At 39.3% G+C, this 20,730-nt stretch overlaps 1 protein-coding gene across 3 annotated transcripts in view; it reads left to right on the top strand.

The window, feature by feature from the left end:
* Nucleotides 1–20,730, top strand: part of HMGCLL1 (3-hydroxy-3-methylglutaryl-CoA lyase like 1) — a 193,936-nt gene that overhangs the window by 33,830 nt on the left and 139,376 nt on the right. For 2 of the 3 annotated variants that reach the window (XR_014311942.1, XM_082731243.1), the window contains exons 2-3: nt 14,134–14,214; nt 14,447–14,554. Coding sequence is in view for 2 of the 3 variants with exons in the window: in XM_082731243.1 (XP_082587369.1) it covers nt 14,134–14,214; nt 14,447–14,554 (189 nt within the window). In the remaining variant the exon portion in view is untranslated. Of the gene's footprint in view, nt 1–9,345; nt 9,502–14,133; nt 14,215–14,446; nt 14,555–20,730 lie in introns of those variants that run through there. The other variant, XM_082731244.1, reaches the window with a different exon arrangement.

The following is a 20,730-nucleotide window of genomic DNA, read 5'->3' as shown; positions in this document are numbered from 1 at the left end:
TATATTAAGCTCTATATTTATTTTGGATATCAACCCCTTATGCTCTCATTTCATAGAGGAGTAAATAAGATACAGAATAATGTGACAAGTAATGAAAGGATACTTCACTCATAAAGAGTTGGAGGCCAGAAGGGCCAGCACTCAGTTTTAGCACTGCTTGTCAGTTGCAGACCCAACAGGATGAAACTTACCTTGCAGATTGATACTAGTTTACTAGCCCACCAGGGGGAAGAAAGGTTTTCCTTTTCTCTGCCTCTCCTGAAACAGACCAGCTAGTGAAGAGATTGTTATACATCAGCCAGGAAAAAGCTGAACTTCTGGTTTTACAACAATGGACTTTTTGTTCATAACAGCCTCCCCAATCACCATGTTCCGTCTTAAAAGAGTGTTCCTTACCTTTGTTCTCCAGACTTGCGTATGGTTTTGTCATCGCTCGCTTGTCCCAAATTGCTTTTCTCTGGTATTCCTGAATAACCCTCCCCTTTTTTTCCCTAGTAAAATAACCAGGAGTTGTATTTTATTTAAGGTTAACAGTGATGATAACACTTCCACTACCCTGAATATCACAAATAGGTTTTGGGTTTGTCTGTTAGGTTCAATCATTGGTAATAGGTAACTGTAACTAGTGTCTACAGAGATAGTGGATACTAAAGCAGATGGCTGTGCTGAGAAGACCTAGGAGCCCATACCTGAACTCATTGTGAAAGACTGCCATGTTTTATTACTTTTTTCTGCCCTTGCTCTGAAATAGAGGAGTGGTGGTACGCTTGGCATTTGGGGCAATATATGCCCTAGAGACAGGATTGTATTGATTGGACTGTTTGACACTTTGAATTCTATACTGAATATTCAGCATTTTTGTTTTGTTTAGATGCCCAAGTTTAAAAAAAAATAAACACTTAAGTCTTGTGAATTATTTGCATATTTTTAATACACTTTTGAGTATCCTTTCATACTGTTAGAACTTTATTCATTGATAGAGTGAATCAGTGTGATGTTCTGAAGAATGTCTCTGATATTTCATATCCCTTGAAAAATATTATGAGAGATGGTAAGAGAGTTAGTATAGCCATGGGAAATTCTATGAATGTTTTCAGTTTTGTCCCAAACCACTGGGATTGTTCATGCTCTTTCTATCAGGTATCCAAAAGAGCACATTTGCTCCATCAGTGGCCACCTACATTTACCTGAGACAGTGTTGCATCACAGAGAGGAGATCAACTGTGGGTGAGGTGGCTTTCTTTAGTTGAGGGCAGTCCCTGAAGAAAAGGCTAAATGAAATGTCATCAGCTGCCAAAACTCCGGCTTCTGGAAATGTCTCAGTCCTGAAAGGTATAGCTCAGCAGCACACCAAAACACGCATTAATAATAGGAGGCAGAATTTCCAAAGACCTAGATTCTACCTAATTTCACTAGCACGTGGTATTATCTCTATTAGTCTCTTTTTCTGCCATCTTTAACACTCAACAGTTCATCACTCACAAATATCAAAAAACTGTTGACCTATCATGAGATAAGACACAATAAATTATTAGTGTGCTCTTTTCAAAGAACTTTTGGTGTATGTCTATAAACTTGCAAATTCTCAGGCATTTTGATTTTTGCCCATCAAAAAACACCCACTACCGAATAGTGTTTTGATAAAGGGGCTTCATTAAGAGCTGAAAAATTTTATTTGAAGTTTGAATGGATTCTCTAGTATTACTGTGCTTAATAAAGAGTATTATAAAATTGAAGACTCAAGGCACAGCTCTGATTTCATAATTTGCCATAGTTATAAAACCAACAATGGCAAAACAAAAAGTCATGTAAAGTAATAATTGCTTTTTGTCAATGATGATGGCAACCCAAATTTAAATAACTGTTTAGAACAGTGAGTTGTGGCTTCTTATCCAAATAATAAGCCAAGTTTCCCCAGCAAAAGCACTGCTATACCAGCTTGGGTGTATGAACTTGAAAACTCTGACAAAATTACATATTCCAATAGTTTTCTTAAACTTTGTGGCTGTAAGGACATGCTGTTTGTATAGCTTAACATACTTATTTGCATGTTCTATTACAAGATACTATTTTCAGAAGTTTATCATCCTAAAAAAGATTTCCATGATGAAACTTGGTGTATTACATGATATATCACATTTTTTCCCCCTGGAATTTGGAGTTTTTCTAAAACTGTTTGTGTGTGTCTGTGTGTGTGCGTGCATGTGCATGTGTATATTTTCAATTAGTCTGACTACTTTTTTATTTGTAGGAGCCAAAAACAATCTTAGTGGTTAAAAAATATATATGTATTAACAAAGTCACCAAGGAACAAGTAACTTTCCATTCTTAAAATATCTCAAGTCAAACTTTTCTCTTGGCTTTCTAATTAACACTTTTATTACTATCTTAAACTTTAATACCATGTTAATGATCATAGTAATGGAAAAGCTATAGATGTTGGCTAATTTTTCATAAAGTTTATTTTATTGTTAAATTGCCATGAATGCAGGAATAAATCATTTTATTTCTTGAAACTAAATAATGTAAATAACAGCAACCATTGACAGAAACAAGATCTCATGCTATATCAATGCATAGCAGTTTTTCTTTTTTGAATTCTATAATCTGTCCAGTAAAAGCATTAAGATAAATTTAGAATCCTTGCATTAAAAAGCACTATTGGTGAGTGCTGTGAAGTGTGTAAACCTGGTGATTCACAGACCTGTACCCCTGGGGATAAAAATATATGTTTATAAAAAATAAAAAATTTTAAAAAAATTAAAAAAAAAGCACTATTCTTGATTTCTTCACTTTGTTTCTCCTTTTAAGTTTCATTTTATTGTGTTTCTATTGATTACCATCCGTGTTTCATAAACTGTTCACTATGTTAATATTCTGTATTTTCAGTCCTCATATAATATTTAATTTATAATATAGTTATGCATTTGTACGAAAACAGTGAATGACTATTAAGTACATATCTATACATTTATTGCTTAAGACATTTAAAGATTTATTTGAGAGAAAGAGAGAAAGAGCATGGGCAGGGGGAGGAGCAGAGGGAGAAGGAGAGAAATTACAGAAGCGGACTCCATGCTGAGTGCAGAGCCTGACTCAGGGCTCAATCCCAGGACCCTGAGATGATGACCTGAGCTGAAACCAAGAGTAGACCCCTTAACTGACTGAGCCACCCAGGTGACCCACTCAAGACACGATCTTTAAAAAATTTTATTTAAATTCAATTAATTAACATATATTATTAGTTTCTGAGGTAGACTTCAGTGATTCATCAGTTGCATCTAACACCCAGTGCTCATTACACCACGTGTCCTTAATGCCCATCACCGTTACTCCATCCCCCCAACCGACCTCCCCTCTAGCAACCCTCAATTTGTTTCCTAGAGTTAAGAGTCTCTTATGGTTTGTCTGTCTCTCTCTGATTTTGTCTTATTTTATTTTTCCCTCCCTTTCCCTATGATCCTCTGTGTTGTTTTTTTTTTAAATTTTTCATATCAGTGAGATCATATGATAATTGTCCTTCTCTGACTGACTTACTCATTTAGCATAATTCCCTCTAGTTCCATTCACATCATTGCAAATGGTTAAGATTTCATCTTTTTTGATAGCAAATATTCCATTATATAGATATATCTTCTTTATCTTCTTTATCCGTTCATCTGTGGATAGACATCAGGGCTCTTTCTGTAGTTTGGCTATTGTGGACACTGGTGCTATAAACATTGTCCCTTTGGATTACTACATTTGTTATCTTTAGGGTGAATATCCAGTAGTGTGATTGCTGGGTTATAGGGTCAAGAAATTTTTCTTATTTTTAAGATTTTATTTATTTATTGGACAGAGAGAGAGAGAGATCACAAGCAGACAGAGAGGCAGGAAGAGGGGGAGAGGGAAGCAGGCTCCCTGTTGTGCAGAGAGCCTGATGTGGGGCTTGATCCCAGAACCCTGAGATCATGACCTGAGCTGAAGGCAGAGGCTTAACCTACTGAGCCACCCAGGGCCCCTGGGTCAAGACACTTTGAAAAGTGGAATTTATTCAACTGGGAAATGAACTTAAGTGATGCAGATGTTAAAAAATTAATATTTATTTGAGGGTGCCTGGGTGGCTCAGTTGGTTAAGTGACTGCCTTCTGCTCCAGTCATGACCTGGGAGTCCTAGCATCAAGTTCTGCATCAGGCTCCCTGCTCAGCAGGAGTCGGCTTCTTCCTCTGCCACTCCCCTATCTCCCTCTCACATAAATAAATAAAATCTTAAAAAAAATATATTTCAAAGAGAGAGCACAAGGGGGAGTGGTAAGAGAGGGGAGAGGGAGAAGCAGGCCTCCCACTGAGGAGAAGGCAGAAGCTTAACTGACTGAGCCACCCGGGCACCCCACCTCATTTAAAAAGTTTTTAATAAGTTTGATTCTTGTAGTGTCCATTATTCTGTATTTCAATCAGCTGCATATGGCCGATAATCTTATATAGTATTTTTCTGCTTTTTTGGGTAACCACTCTTATTTAAGTATTCATAAAATTTATATATTCCCAGAAGGAATTCCTATTTAATTATGTTCCCTATCTACCCTGACACCCAGCCCTAATTTTCCATTTAGTGCCTACAACAAATATTAGTATGTATACACACAGAAGAGTGTTAACATTTTTAGAGCTTGTTTTTAATCTCTGTTAAACATTGACTGTAGTTGGGAACAAGGTATTGCACAAATTCCATTTTTCCTTTGGCTGTCAAAAATTATTAAACAGTAAGTGGATACCTTCTACCTTTTGATTTTGTAAATTAAGGTATATTGTTCATTAAGTTTGAGGTGACTTAATAGTACATTACAAACTTATTTTTACCTTATTACAAGTTAATTCTTCTTAAACTGCTAGAGATTGCCTTTGAGTCAACAGTGGGACGTGGATATTCTGAAGGAAGGGTTTCAAATACCAGCCTTGTTGATTCAGCCCTTCATCCCGGAAAGGCACTGGAGAGAGAAATGTCTTTAGATTACTCCAGAGGACCAAGGTTTCTGTGGCTATCTAGCCAATCAATGATAATGCTTTATGTCTTTCTGACTGTGTTAGGTTAAAAGGGAAATATCTAAGAAACAACAAATAGGGGAATGTGGAGGGTTTAATGTTACCAGAAAATGTACCGTGCGCATATTTCAGATGAGATGGAAAAAGTAGATTCTTTTGGAAAAGTGGACATCAAATGCTCCCTTAAAAAATTCAATTTAATTTCAAAAGAAAACCCTACAACTTCCTGATTCAGACTGCTCATCTGTGTAGTGAGAGCATTTGATTTGGCTGGTGTAGCAGTTCTCCATGGGAAGAATACCAGCTATGAAACCGGATATGTCAACATTATATAAGACTTTATTTACACATGAAATTACTCCTCAGGAAATGAAGTGAGTGGAACATATAAAATTATGTCAGGAAATTTCTACTGTGGTTGGTGGTGGTCTCTTAGCAGGGAGAAAAAGGCAGTATTTGTAGAGTGAATAGTAAGGAATCCTTTTTCACCATCAAGAGGGTTGACTGTATATATAGAAGCCTCACATGTATATTTTGTGTATACATATAAAAAATAAATACATGCACACACCCCATTAAGATTTCAGAGAAATCTTCATCAAAATATGCCTTCCACTTAATTTTATGTAAGATTGAAAATGTGAGTAAAGCAGCCCATTTATGTCCTGTGCTGAAGAATGGTTCATTATTTCTCAACCTTAAGCTCAATAGTTTGTGGTATATTTAATCTCATCCTAAAGAAAACTAGAAAAGGAGCCAGGGAACTTAGTTGGGTAACCTTAGAAAGTCACTTAATCTCTTACAACTCTGCCTACATCACGGGGTAGCTTCACAGATGAAATGTAGAAAGAAAAGTGCTTTGGAATAATACAGCAACATGTAAAGGCAAGATAGTATTGCTTTTGTTATTGTTCTATGAAAGTGAACCATTAGAAATTTGATGCCAGATGTGGGCATACAGTCAGCCATATAACATCGCTTTTTGAAAGCCTTGTTCTGGATAATACAGCTTTTGTTTTTCACTGGAGTTCTCCACTAGTCCATGTTCAACAGGATACACTGAGCTCAGTAACATAGAGCTTTTAATGCTATAAAAATAAATTCAGACTATAGGCCTGTTTAAAGACTATGTTGGTAACTTGTACAGGTTTTTTTTTTTAATGCAACTCCTTGGAACATATAAGTCATTCATCAACTCTCATGTATTCGGTGTAAAAAAAAAAATTGCCCCCCCCCCACCCACGTTCACTTCCAGAAGGTAACCTGCAGATCCCTGTGCCACTGAAGTATAAGCTTGTTATGGGTAGTGGTGGTTTTTTTGGTTCATTTCCATGTATCCAGTAACTATAATAATGTTGGTGACATGTGAAGGATAAGTGAAGGGTCAGTCCTACTTGTGTATATTTTAGATCTAAGCTCATTTGCTTCACCCATTCATTCATTTAAAAAACAGCATTTAAGTGTTTTTATGTGTCCACTCTGATGACTCTGACGTTTTTTGTCTTGTTTTTATTTATTTACTTATTTTTTTGTTTAAAGTAGACTACACCCAGTGTGGAGCCCATCATGGGGCTTGAACTCATGACTCTGAGACCAAGAGTCAGATGCTGAGTTGACTGAGCCACCCAGGCACCCCTGATGATCCTGAAGGTTTATAATAAAAAAATGGGAAATGGGCAAAGTGGTAATTACAGACCTATTTTACTATAGTCTCTACAGAATCATAGAAATGAAATTACTGAATTCTCTTTCAGGAGGTTAGAAGAGTCTTGAGGACAAACTGAACCTTAGATAATGAATAAAGTTTTGTTGAGAACAATAGCTAAGTATTAATTGAGGTCATAAGAATGTTGAGTTACAATCCTCCCTGGATCTCCTGCATTTCTGTATGACATATTAGCAAGGCACTGATTAACTTTCTTTGGAAATAATTTTTCAAGGTGTTTGTCTAGCAAACAACCTTGGGAAATAGAGCAAAGGGCAGGTTTGCTTAATGCCCATTATAAAATACTGAGGTTCCCAAGCTCCTGTCATGCTTAGGGAACCAGTGCAAGGAAATGTCGATGCTCTGATGCTCTACTATTAATGCAAATAATAAAGCCTTTGTCTCGGATTCAAGAGTTGCCTATCTTCTGCTGGCACCCCTAAACTGTGGTAGGGTTGCTTATGAGCTAGCACGTAGGGTATAATCTTAGTCCTTCACAAGTTGTGACACTTTGTTAATGAGGATAAGATATAGAGGAAAACATGACTTCTTGAATGAGGACTTTGCCAACGGATGAAAGGGATTTGAGGGAAGTCAATGGAAATTGGTAACAAACATACTGATCAGATTTTGTAGTCAATTGAGCAAAATATGGTCTTCCATTTTATTGTATGTTAATGATGAGAAATTAGGAAGACAGTGGCTGTCTAGTTTCTAGGAAGCAGGTTCAAGGGCTGAGTGGTGCCTTGGTTATGTTAACTTTCCTAGGAGCAGGGGAACGTCCTTGGCCACCTGGAAGTCAGTCTCAGGTACACCCATTGTAACAACTGGTAGTAAGATGAACACTTTGTGGGCTGAAGCTTCTCTTCCCTCTTTTCATCAAGAGTTGCTAGGAGTATTGAAGGAATAAATTTGGCCAGCATTAGGAAAAGAAACCAAGTGAATCATAAGTACTTTGATTCATTCAGTTGGGAGTTGATAGGGTGGGGTAAGTAATGCTTGTGTTGGAGGAACAGCAGTAATGGACCTTCATACAGCCTGGCCTGTTCTGCACAAGGTCTCTGAGTCTGCAGGTCCTGCCTGCTATACAGAAACTTTGGCCCTCTTGGGGACACTTGGCCAGGGTAGATAAGCTCCTATGAGGAGCCATAGATGAGTCAGCCATTGACTAATATGGGGGACCCTACTGACCTAGATTGTGTTAATAGTGCTGAAAGGCAACCTGTTGGAGAATGAGAAGGGAGCCAAAGAATTCTAGATGAATTTTATAGTCAGCCTTGCCACTTTGCAGAAGTCCCTTAGCCAATACATTGTGACTGTATGAGGAATTAAGAGATGTTATCTTGATGATGGATCATATGCAAATCAAGCGTATGTCAGCCAGAGGGAACAAACCCTATTATCCTGCTGGACACCCAACACAGTTATAGATGCAGAGTCCAGGGGTTCCCCACGTTAAAAATCAATGGTGTTCGTAATGATGATTTTGATATATAATGTAGGGCTTTGTGTGCTTTCCAAACATTGCAGGTTGATTTAATTGAGCTGGTAAGGAGCTACTGTGCTACCCAAAATTGAAAGTAAATGTGTCTTACTGATTCAGAACCCATTTCTCCCTCTGTGCCCCCAGATTATTCCCAGCATTCCCCCTTCATCTGCTTTAAGGAAAAATGATAATTAGAAATTGCCCATCTGAGTATGCTGGGGAACTTTGGGGAGAGGGAGGATTCAAATGTTTATGGCTGTCATATAAAGGATCAAAGTCCCCATCCTGCTCAGTCCCATGAGGGTGGGGAGTCCTGTTTCAACTGATGGGGTTTGGGCAGTGTCCACGGTGGGGAAAGAGAACCAGAGTAACCTTTTGAGTGAGGCCAATACAGTGTACTGCTGTTGATTCTATATATGAACATTTGGTGAAAATTGATGTGTGATGTGTAATGTGATATGTGCCAGAGGGGATCATCTCAGTTAGGAAGAGCTGCATGTCTCTCTGACTGGTGATGATGCAAATTGGAACTTCTCATGAAGTCAGGTGCTCCATCTGGAGGTGCTAGTTAGGATTTTAGATCCCTCACTGCCCTGGCACAGCTACCAGATACCTTTTGAATATCAGGTATTACCTTGCTATTGGGTTCTTGTTGAAACTGGACACCTGAATGATGGAGGCCTTGTGACTGGCCTATTTCCATTTGGGGAGATCAGCTTGGACTCAATGACTAACAGGTAGGACAATCTCAGCAGGCCTCACTAATCAAATTGAGATGGCATATTTGAGCAAGTCGTCAGCCTGTCCCCTGCACAGTCTCAGCTTTACACAAAAAAGTGACAGTTGCCCTCTTCTGCTCACCCCGCTACGTGAAGCAGACTCAGTTCCATGGTACCCTTCTATTCACAGTGCTTTTCCTGATGCCGTGGCTTGGTTTGGGGTGATATGGCCGAGACCTGATGATGTCCATAGGGCTACTGCAGTTGTAAAACCCCTGCTGTAGTTGCAAAGAACTAAAAATGGTTGTGGTTATTCCACCCATTAAGGAGAACTCAAGGCTATTACCATTTTTCTGGCTTACTTTGGGGTTGTGATCAATGCCCTATCCAACTTGTCTGCCATTTGGACATCCTCGGACTGACAATCAAAGATACATGTTTGGGTGCTATGAATTGTGCTGATTGAATCACCTGAGGCCCAAATTCTGCTGAGGCCCCAGAATCAAGCTGCTGATCAAGTCTCCATCACTGGAATGCCATCATTACTATCTGGATCCATCCTAGAGGTGAGCATGGCAACATGCCCACCATCAAAAGACGGGCACCAAGTAAACAGCTCTTAGTTTCTGGTGTAGAAGCCTCTACTGCGTAGGATTTATTCAGCTGATTAGGCCTAGGACACTTCAGAGGAGGGTGAGGGCCAACACTGCCAGTTGCCTTCTATTGCTTATAGTTCTGTTGAGAGTAGTCTTAATTAAATGTCTCATGAGATCAGTTGAACAAATTTGGCCCCAGCCTTTGTTTGTAATTGGAGGAGCCAACATAGTGGCCTCGTAATTGTGAAAATTTGCTACAAATCAAGACAGTGTAAAAATGAAGCATGGGTAGGATTGGGAAAAAATTCTCCAGGTGTGTCTTGAATTTCTATGTCTATAAGCAGAGTTCCAAGTGCCTTGGTTCCAAACAATCTTTTCAAGATTTTTTGTGTTGGGAGCAGCTTTACATGATAGAGTGTCTCCTTCTGGAGCAAAGGCTAAGGGTGATCAAAATCTTAGAAGATGGAGATACAGTCTTCCTCTAAAGCAACATGAAGTCATGCTCAGAGTCAAGTATAATAATCATGATGTTTATCTCTGGCCATGGAGATAGGCTTACCACCCATTACCAGAGTTTCGAGTTCACTAGGCTTAGGATTCCTTTCCTGTAATGCAACGCATTGCTTGTGCAAGTGTTACCTTGTCTTCTTTGCTTCTCTCTGTGGGAATTGGGGCTTGGGACCCAGCACAAACCCTGATCCTCTAGCTACTGCTATTGCTATAATAAGCTTTTTTTCTCTCACCCAGGAGTCTTGTGCCTTTCACCTGCATCCTTGGTAGGCTCACTAATTAGCTTTTAGGTGGGCTAAAATTTCAGACCCTTTCCCATTCTTCAGTTAGTAATTATAAAGATACACCTCTAATCTAAATGGTCTAAGAGAACATTTTTGTTCATCATAAAACATAAAATAATTGCTTCTTATTGACACAGAATTCTTAAGCAGTGATCCAGAGAGATCGGCTCTTTAATTTTTTGTTTTGTTTTTTGTTTTTGTCAGCTTCAAGTTTGCCATACTCATTGGCATCAGGCTGACTGAAGGTGAGGGCACTTGGGGGGATGTGCATGGGATGTTTTCATGGGCCAACCCTAAAAGTAGTCTATATCTTTCACCTTTACATTCCATTGACTGGAATTTGTTCAGAAGTAACTCTGACATGGGAGAAATGCAGTCCAGTCCCTTGTCCATGAAGAAGACCAATGGGTTTGCTGAAAAGTCTTTCCCATAGAGAGAATGTATTTCCTACCAATAGAAACTTCATGTGTACAGACATTAAAGTATGGAAGGCATGACTTTGGCATGGCTAAAATCAGAGGATGCCTGAAGGGCAGTATGGTAGATGAGAGGCTTGTCGTGAATCCTTTCACCTTAGTCTCCTGAAGGTGACTGCTGGATGCTGAAAGATTCTAATGCTGGAAAAACAAGATTAGCAAGACTTCTTAGGGAGGCTATAACAACAGACTGAGGGGAAAAAATGATTTTAATGAAGCCAGTGAAAGAAGAGGTTCACTAATATAATCAACGGGTAATTATCAGGCATAGTCTAAGTATTAGGCATTGTGCTCGATGCTGGCAATCTGACAAACTCAAACCAGTAATAAATGGACACTTAGGTATCAGTAGCTTGTGGTGGAGAAATATCTGAGGAAAGGCATGAGGTGGGGAAAGTCACGAGATTTGTTTTGAATCACTGACTTCTGTGGGCTTGTATAGCATTTAGGTGAATTTTTTCAGTAGGCCCTGCTGACATATAGCTACAACTCCTTAGAGAAATCCATACAGATATAGTAATGCCTCAAAAAAGACCAGAGATCATCAAGGAGAACTCGTTAACTCTGAGCTTACTGAACACATTTGAACTTTCTTTTGATTTCTCAGATACACTGCTAGAGGGAATACAATATTCATGCCTATAAAGACAAAAGAATAGCGTGATATTCACGAAGAAATCTAAAATAATATCAACTGAGCACATACACAGCTTTTGTTACGAGTGAGAGAGTGTACATGGTGGGGTGGGATGAAGGTCTTGGTCCTTGGATTCCCCACAGGAAGATTTACGAGGAGATCCGTGCCAGAATAAAGACCACCAGAAGGAACCTAGCAAGCACAAAGCAGTTTATTAAAGCAGAGGCAGACTCTCAAGGTGGGCGAGTGGTCAGTTCCATGAGGTGGAGGCGGCCCCTAGGCTGTTTATGGAATAGATATTATTGGGTCTCTCTGGTCTGGGAGGAGCAGTGAAGTGCTTTGTGGTGTTCTCTGACAGAGGCTGCTTCTAGTCACATGGGGAATTCTTCCCACAGGTTAGGAGGGGGGAGTTTTGGATCCTACAAGGTTTGTACTACACACTGTCATGCCAGGCTTTCTCCATCCTACAGGGCTGTACCCACAATGCAGATGCAGTATAATGAGTATAGAAGTTTCCCTGGGGCAAAGGTGGAAGAGGAGAGGGCATGTTCCACAGCCTCTTTGGTCTGTCGGCTCAAGGGCTCAGAAACCACAAGGTCAGGATGTGGTGCTCCCCAGCTTTTAATGTGTAGCTTATTTGTCACCATCCCTGCCTCTAGTTCATGTCTCTATCATTCTCCTTCAGGGACCTGGGACTCTGCCTCAAGGTGTTCCCTCCAGCGCTCCTATCTAGCTTCTACCTAACACTTTGACTGAAGTGGCTGTATTGGGTAGGGGGTTCAGATTTTTTTTTTTTCCTTCCAGATTGTTCCTTCTGCTAGCTACCTACAGCAATGTTACAGAAGAGGGCTTTGGGTTCTTTTATTGCATTCAGCAAATTGTAATACCCTAGAAAACAGTGTTCCTTGTGGTGGTTAAAGCACTGCTGTTTAATAAAGATGTCCTCTGCAGCCATGTATGCTCCAAGCTAATTGCTGTTACAAGTGCAGTTTCAGGAAACAATCCGTGATAATGAAAAAACACAGTTTAAGATTGGCCAGTTTTGTTTTTCGTTACTGCAATCCTAGGGCTAGAGGTGACAGCAAAGAAGAGTGAACTTCTCTTACTTACTGCACCTTCCCCTTGCCACCTATCCTTCAGTGCTGCTTGCAGTTATGACCACTGTAAATGAGACATGGTTTCTTGCTTGCTATCCCAAGCTGAGCTTAAAGCTGAGTGGCCCCCGTAACCCCATGCTTCCTCAACCCTACACCCGTCCAGCTGCATGGATTCCAACCTGCTTGGAAGGTGTAGAAATGGGAATTCTTTTTCTTTGTGGCTAATTTTTGCTTATTGGATTGCCCAATTCCATGGAAATGTGGAGCATTTGTAGCAGGGATCATCTGGGTACATCTCTTGAGTGAGATCATGCAGAATGTCAATAAAACAACATTGGCCATGAGCCCTAAAAGTACCAGGGAGCATTTTTAGTTGTCATAGAAACAGACTGGGTTCTGCCTCCAAACCAGCCACTTCACCAGTGTATGTCGATGACTGCCACAAGGAAAGAGTGGGAAAATACACATTGGTTAGTCCACACCCATGATTCCTGTTCAAAGGCAAAATGAAAGCCACTGGGAAGTACAGGTCTTATTGATTTTGATGGACTCTGTCAGCGATCCCTTGAAGAAATCGATGGTAGTTACCCTCACTTAACATGGCTCGGAGAGACCAGGAGATGATTCCAATATTAACTTCAATATGATGTTTAGAAAGTTTATATTTTTCCTGTTTTAAACTAATATCTTTCTAAATATGACATGTCCATAGTACTTGGTTTAAGGCCAGAATTTCTAGAGTCCAGACCTCTTTCCATTCCAGATTTGACCAAAAGGTAGAACAGAGCTTTGCACTGAGCTTAGAGTTAAATGTTCCCAGTGGAATATTGAGGGTTTAGGTCCCAGTGGAGGGGCTCTGTCCTTCTGCAAGCTGTGTTCTGGTGCTGGTTGTGCCTTGTGACAAAGGAAATAAACAGCAGACCCATTTCTCCTGCCTCAGCATTCTGGGTACAGGACAGAAAACCAGGGCCGCATTCCTCATGGAGTGTGGCATCTTTGACTGTGCTCAGTAGAAGTCTGTTAATACAACAGACTTCTATTTTAATTTCATTTCTGTTTTCTAAGATTGAGAGCAAGTGAGCACCAGTGGGAGGGGCAGAGGGAAAGAGATTCCCAAGCATATTCTGTGCTAAGCACGGAGCGGGACACAGGGCTTGATCTCCTGACCCTGAGATCACGACCTGAACTGAAACCAGGCTATAATGCTTAACTGACTGAGCAAACAAGACACCCCAAAAGATAGAATTATTAAATTAATTCTAAAAATGGTGAATTTATCATCACGTGTAGTTATTTAACAGTTTGCTCTTTAGATCCTGAGTATGTTATGTTTTCACAGTTATATTTTAAAAATTAATCTTTCCAGTTGTGACCATAATTAGACTGAATATCATTGAGCTAGAAGAAAAAAATGACTTAGTGTTGCCAATAATATAAACTTGATATTTGGGTCACAGCATTGTGTTGGTTTCTTGCTATTTTACATTTCCGGAGTGAGAATTTTACTTAACAAACTGTAATTGATTGACTTTTCAAAAAAGCGAATTTTATGTTTTCACGATTAACCTGTTTTTCTTGCCTTCTATTTTGCATTTCAGGAAACCTCCCAGTTATCTGGACTCCCTGAGTATGTTAAAATAGTGGAAGTTGGACCTAGGGATGGACTGCAGAATGAAAAGGTAGTTTGATATTAGTTTTAGACAGTTTATTTCAAATGCTAAGTTAAAATATTTATTAAGATTCTAAACACTTTCATGTGTTTCATAGATTACATGATAATGTTTGTTCTGAATTGCTATTAAATGTATGCATATTAAATATAATTTGCTTTTGTTAGGAAGTTATTTTCTGTTTATGCTTCCATAGACCTTATACAAAGTACTTACAAAATAATTTTTAATGCTCTTATAGGTTATAGTTCCTACAGATATAAAAATTGAATTTATCAACCAACTTTCCCAAACTGGCTTGTCTGTAATAGAAGTGACCAGCTTTGTGTCCTCCAGATGGGTACCACAGGTATGTAAATCCATAATTCCCTAACTGAATCTTTAATTCAACTTTTCCAAGATTTAGCAAATACTGTGATATAAATTGTGATATTAACCTGCTATAATGACTTATTTACTATGTTCTTACTCAATATTAGCTCATGCACTGAGACATGATTAAAGAAAAACCCCTATCACGAAACATCTTCTAAAAAAGTATTTGGAACTCTATCCTAAGCCTACCTGACTATATGTTATAATAAATTAAGGGATAGACAAGGCACTTAAATAGCCATTTAGGAGCTTGCCATCCACTTACTATGTTACCAACCTTGTGAATAGTCTGAATATTTTCAGGTGCTTCAGTTTTTTTGCCTGTTAGAATGGAGTATTGATGATGGCCTGATGATACTCTCTTCATATAATCTCATATTGATTAGAAAGGTAGATGTATACTCTTTCCTTTTTGTGTTGTGTTGGAGAGAGAGCAGGGGAGTGGCTGAGGGAGAGAGAATTATAAGCAGGCTCCATGCTCAGCTTGGGGCCAACCCAGGGCTTGCTCTCAAGACCCTGAGACAAAATCAAGAGCCGTTTGCTTAGTCAACTGAGTTACCCAGGCACCCCTACACTTTGCTTTTTTTTTCTTTGCATTTAATATTTGCTAGAGAAATCTATCTATCACAGATAAGGCAAAGTAAATTGTCTAGAATCTCCCCCCTCCTTTTTTTTAAGGTCTGTTTATTTAGAAAGAGGGGCAGAGGCAGAGGAAAAGACATTCCCAAGCTTACTCCACTCCGAATGGGGAGCAAGACACCGGGCTTGATCTCAAGAACATGAGATCATGACCTGAGCCGAAACCAAGAGTCGTATGCTTAACCCACTGCACCATTCAGGCTCTCCTGGAATCTTAAAAGAGGATAGAGCCTTACCCAGAGTTGACAGGAATGTGGCAGCAATCATGACTCCTGAGACTTGGCTCTGGACTTTGAAACATGATTAGTTTCCTTCACTATCTGATACATGTTCTCATTCCTTAGATCCTTCTATCTCTCTCTAGCACTTAACTTCACTGACTCCTTTCTCATCCCATTCCCCTGGTTCTGTTATTCTCCATAATTCTCTTTCATTTACTTCCCCAAGTTCTCTTTTTCTGCATCATTTCATTATAAGTTTAAGATTCCCCTAACATTCTGCCTTCAGCAATTTTCTCTAACTGTGCTCTCTCTCTCTCTTTTTAAAAATATTTTTTTATTTGACAGAGAGAGAGATCACAAGTAGGCAGAGAGGCAGGCACAGAGTAGGGGAAGCAGACTCCCTGCCAAGCAGAGAGCCCGATGCGGGGCTCGGTCCTAGGACCCCAAGATCATGACCTGAGTCGAAGGCACAGACTTAACCCATTGAGCCACCCAGGTGCTCCTAACTGTGCTCTCTTCTTTGCCTATCCTTCCAACATCAACAGTCACCTTAAAAGGATGACAGATCTGTACTTCTGGTCCTACCTTCTCCGATAAGCTTCAGCTAGATGTGTCACTGGTACCTCAGGTTCAGCTGGGTCAAAATCAAGTTCCTTTCTAACTACCCAGATTTATGTAAATAGCTCATCTGTTCTCTTTGGAGTCCCGGACGTCAGTACTCAAAGGTCTCTCTTACATATCTAGTCAGTTACTGACACAACAATTATTTTTCCTCAGCGTAGCTTACCTATATCTCTTCTCTTCAGTTCCCTTGGTAACATTAGTAATCCACATCCTTATTAGACAATAATTGTGGTAGTCACTTAAATGATATTCATAAGCATTATTTCGCTTTTCCTTTTATATTTTGCCTATATTTTGCCTTTTGCTTCTAAAATCTCCCTGAAATAACAAGCTTCTAAGTTCTTTCTTTCTTTTTTTTTAAAGATTTTATTTATTGAGAGAGCACAAGAGAGAGTGGGCTAGTGGGAGGAGGGGCAGAGGGAGAGGGATAAGACTCCCTGCTGAACACAGAGCCCGACGTGGGTCTCGATCTTAGGACCTTGAGATCATGAACTGATCCAAAGCCAGACACTTAGCCGACTGAGCCACCCACACGTCCCCTCAGAGATTGCCTTTTCCCTGTTAAAAAAGTCTGGGAACTAGTCTGTTATTCTAGGTTCTCATTACTTTAGCCCCTTCTTTCATTTCCAGCCTTAACTTTATTTCCCCCTTGAGGATTCTGCCAAACCAAATTGCTGCTTGTTCCCTGATTGCAAGTCCTGCCTCTGTATCTCTATAGCACCTTATCTATACTTGCTTGTGCATCTCTCAATTTCTGCATTGCTCTGCAATTACAATAGGATGATGTAATAAGACTTAAAACAGTTAAGCCTTTTAACTGCAAGACCTGGGAAGCACCAGAAGCCACACTAGCATTGCCAGTAATACATCACTTTTCACAGAGGCAGTTTTTCAAATATCAGGGTTACTTACACTTTTCCTGAAACAAAAATCTAACTTTTCTTTAACCCAGTTGTCACTGTTTATAATCATATATTTTTTGGTAAATATATTTTTGAAATTATTTATATATTTATTTATTTGACAGATCACAAGTAGGCAGAGAGGCTGGCAGGGGTGCAGGGGAAGAAGCAGACTCCCCGCCAAGTAGAGAGCCCAATGCAGGGCTAGGTCATGACCTGAGCTGAAGGCAGAGGCTTAACCCATGGTGCCACCCAGGAGCCCTTTTGGTAAATATTTAAAAAATACTTGCTTTCTAGACTGTAGGAGTTATGGAGGTAGCGACCATGTCTGTCTTGTTCAACACTGCACCCCCTTGCTTAGTGCCTAGTAAGTATGTGCTTAGTAAGTAGTTGTGAAATGAATAAAAAGCCATCAGTCTGAAACAATAATAATGCATACTTTAAACTTTTTGGTATGGACAACTGACTCTTACTTTTGTTCATGTATTTGATTCTGTGTAATGCAGGCCATAAATATTTTCCTTAGGAAGGCATAGATAGCTTTATGAGACTAGATGTATTTCCTTGATTTTGCCATTTCGCAAAATGGCTAGCCATTGTTATTGTACGAGCTGTCATTAATTTTACAGGAATGCGAGACTCTTTTATCATGTTAAAGTCTTCTGTTTGATTCAGTCAGTGCTCATCTCACAAATTTGATTATTATTGGAGAGAAACTGGAAACTTGAGGGTAATGAAGAAAGAAGGAGAGGTCTTGGTCGTATTAATTGATGACCAACCACACTTGTAATTCAGATAATATATTTTACTAGGTTCTTTTCAAGATAGTATTTCCCAAAGGTTTTATAAATCTGCTTACAAAATATTATTCTTTGATAAAAGGATGCCCTTTGTCCTAGTCTATTATTACACAGCACTGGAAAATCTTTGATAGATTATTCCTGAAACTAATCTAGGACACATCCGGTGACATAGAGAAAGATTAGGCCAGGGCCCTTCCTTGAGAGCCATACTTCTTGTTTAGCTATTTAAAAGATCAAATGGTCAAAGCAAAAGGGAAGGCAGTCCATCTGTATGCAGTAATAGGGAAATGCTTTCTGGTCTCACATTAAATAGATAGGTGATGGGGCCGTAAAATAAGATGATTTATTCTGGGCTTGGTCTGGAGGTGAACTCAGGACTTAACCTATTGAGATTTAATGAACACTTCATAGTCTCAAAGTATTATTGAATAAATTATGGACTTCCTCTTGTAGCTCCTGGGGCCAGCTGTGATGAGGCAGAAGTACCTCTGGTACTATGCTACTGTCTACATTCTGCCCCAAGCTTAAGTCAGTGACTTAACCTCTTTGAACCTAGGAAATTCCAGCAGTGCTACCTAGAGCACAGGAGTGCTGAGGGCAGTTAGGGCCAAGAGTGGCTCCCTGCACGTGAATGCCCAACGTCCAAAGCACCTGGCTCCTGACCTGCACTCAGCAGTGTTATTGGAGGGAATGCCTCACTAGCTGATAGACTGACTCACTGGATTCCACACAAGTTAACTTCCTTCTTTGTGGACAAACGCCTTTATCTTAAAGACTAAAGTGTGTTTAGCTTAAATATTGAATCAGGAAGGCCTCATCTGAACAATTGAAGATACTTGTCCTTCAAATACTAAAGAGATGTTACATTTCACTTCTAATTTTCATGCGGTTACATGCATTCCAAACCAAAAATCAATCAGTCAGTCACAAATCGATGGGCATCTGCGTGGCTTAGTCAGTTACATATCTGCCTTTGGCACAGGTCATGATCCCAGGGTTCTGGGATAGAACCCCGTGTCAGACTCCTTGCTAAGCAGGGAGCCTGCTCCCACCCACCCCCGGCTTGTGTACACATTCACTCTCTCTCTCTGTCAAATGACTGAATAAAATCTTGAGAAAAAAATAAATCACAAATCTGTTAAAAAAACAAAAACAAAAATGGCGGTAGGGGAGAGGCAGTGTGCTTAAATCAAAGATGATCAGACTGATCTTATGCCAGTCAATTACTACATAACATATCAAGGACTTTTCAAAGGGCAACATTGAGAATATCACATTTTTGCACTTTGATTTTTTCCATAGCTGTGTTTGGGTTTTAGATTTCAGTGAGCTTGCCTGAGCAGAGCAGTTTTTACTGTTGTGGGTGGAGGTCATCTCATCATGTAATTCTGCTGATTTTGTTGTCTTTATGCTAGCCAAAAAAGGCATTAAATTAGCAGAACTAATTCATAATGTTAATTTTTTTTGAAATTTTATATCTTAATCACTTACTGTTGAAGAAAATGTCATGCCATCATTTAACTTAATATCTGAGATGGGACAGGACAATTTTAGTCCAACAGCTTATGTGTAATGGTCTGAAGTAATTACTGCGTTTTCTAAAGACAATGAGTGTGCCTCTAAACCCGTCATCCATTAATTCTCTACATTTTCTTCTATTTCTTTCCCCTAAACATAGGTCATGGGAATAGTCCTCTAGTTTATGTTTAGATTGCTGCTTGTTCACTTATTCTTTTTTTAGCATTTTAAAGCATTTTTACAGTTGCCTCCCACTGTTTTGTTTGGCAGCAGCTTTCCAAGGCAGCTAGAAGAAAAGTTCCACAGTAGCAGGGTGCCATATAAAACAGGATCCCACACCTATCATCTAAATGGCCAGAGATGATAAAATACCTGCCATTAAAAAAACCAAAAAAAAAAAAAACCCCAAAAAAAACAAAAAACAAAAAAAACCCAAGAAACAAAACATGTTCTTTACAACTTATCTGGAAAAAAGTTTTCCTGAGAGTGACTTATAACATAAGAGCATTTGAAATGAATCCAGATAGCCTTTCGGTTTCTATGGAATGAACAATAATATCAGAAAGAAAACATGTTTATAAAAATAGGCTTACTGTAATTTTGGAATGTGGCTCTTAGTAGTAAGCTATTTAAATCCTTATAATAATTTCCAAAAGTGAACAAATCTTTTTACATTCATAGTATTTAGCAATTTGGTTTTAACTATTTTCATTCCCATGAGTGATTAAAGTGAGTATCATTTACTGAAAAATAAGACTACAGGAGAGCATGGGTGGTTCAGTGGGTTAAGTGTCTGCCTTTGACTCAGGTCATGATCCCAGGGTCCTGGAATCAAGCCCCAAGTCAGGCTCCCTACTCGGAGGGCAGTCTTTGCCTCTCTGTCTCCCTCAGCCCCTCCCCCTGCTCACGATTGCTCTCTCTTGCTGATTCTCTCTCTCAAATAAATAAAACCTTTAAAAAAAATAAGTAAAAGAAAACTACATAAAATGTATACAACAGTCTGTGCTTCTATAGGTCATATGCAAAATCTCGGCAAATGCTCCCTCTTAAATTAATTTTGAACTATTGAAAAAGTTCATGATGTAGAAATAGATTTTCTCCATAAAATTAGAAATACACTTAAAAACCCTAATAATTACTGATGAATCAGTTGAACAATTAAAAATACTGCCAAAGTACAATGTTGAGGAAATGTAAACTTTTCCCTGCCCTCCTCTCAGTGTGTGACAGAATTCTTTATTAGTAATGAAAACAGTTACTGGATTGAACTTTCAAATACAGCTTTACATTGGTGAGATGCGGGAGGCAGTAGCTTCTGCTTCTGAGGGTTCCCCTGTTTCTCTTTCTGGCTCTGCTCTTGCTGAAAGGATGCATGTGTGGAGAAGCAGCAAGGAAGAGGGTAATTTAGCATAGCTGTTGAGTGTGTGAGTGTGTGCATGTGTG

Source organism: Mustela nivalis (assembly GCF_964662115.1).
Source record: "Mustela nivalis genome assembly, chromosome: 5".
Taxonomy (NCBI): Eukaryota; Metazoa; Chordata; class Mammalia; order Carnivora; family Mustelidae; genus Mustela; species Mustela nivalis.
The sequence above is the reverse complement of the archived record's forward strand: the minus strand, read 5'-3'. Positions and strand labels throughout refer to the sequence as shown.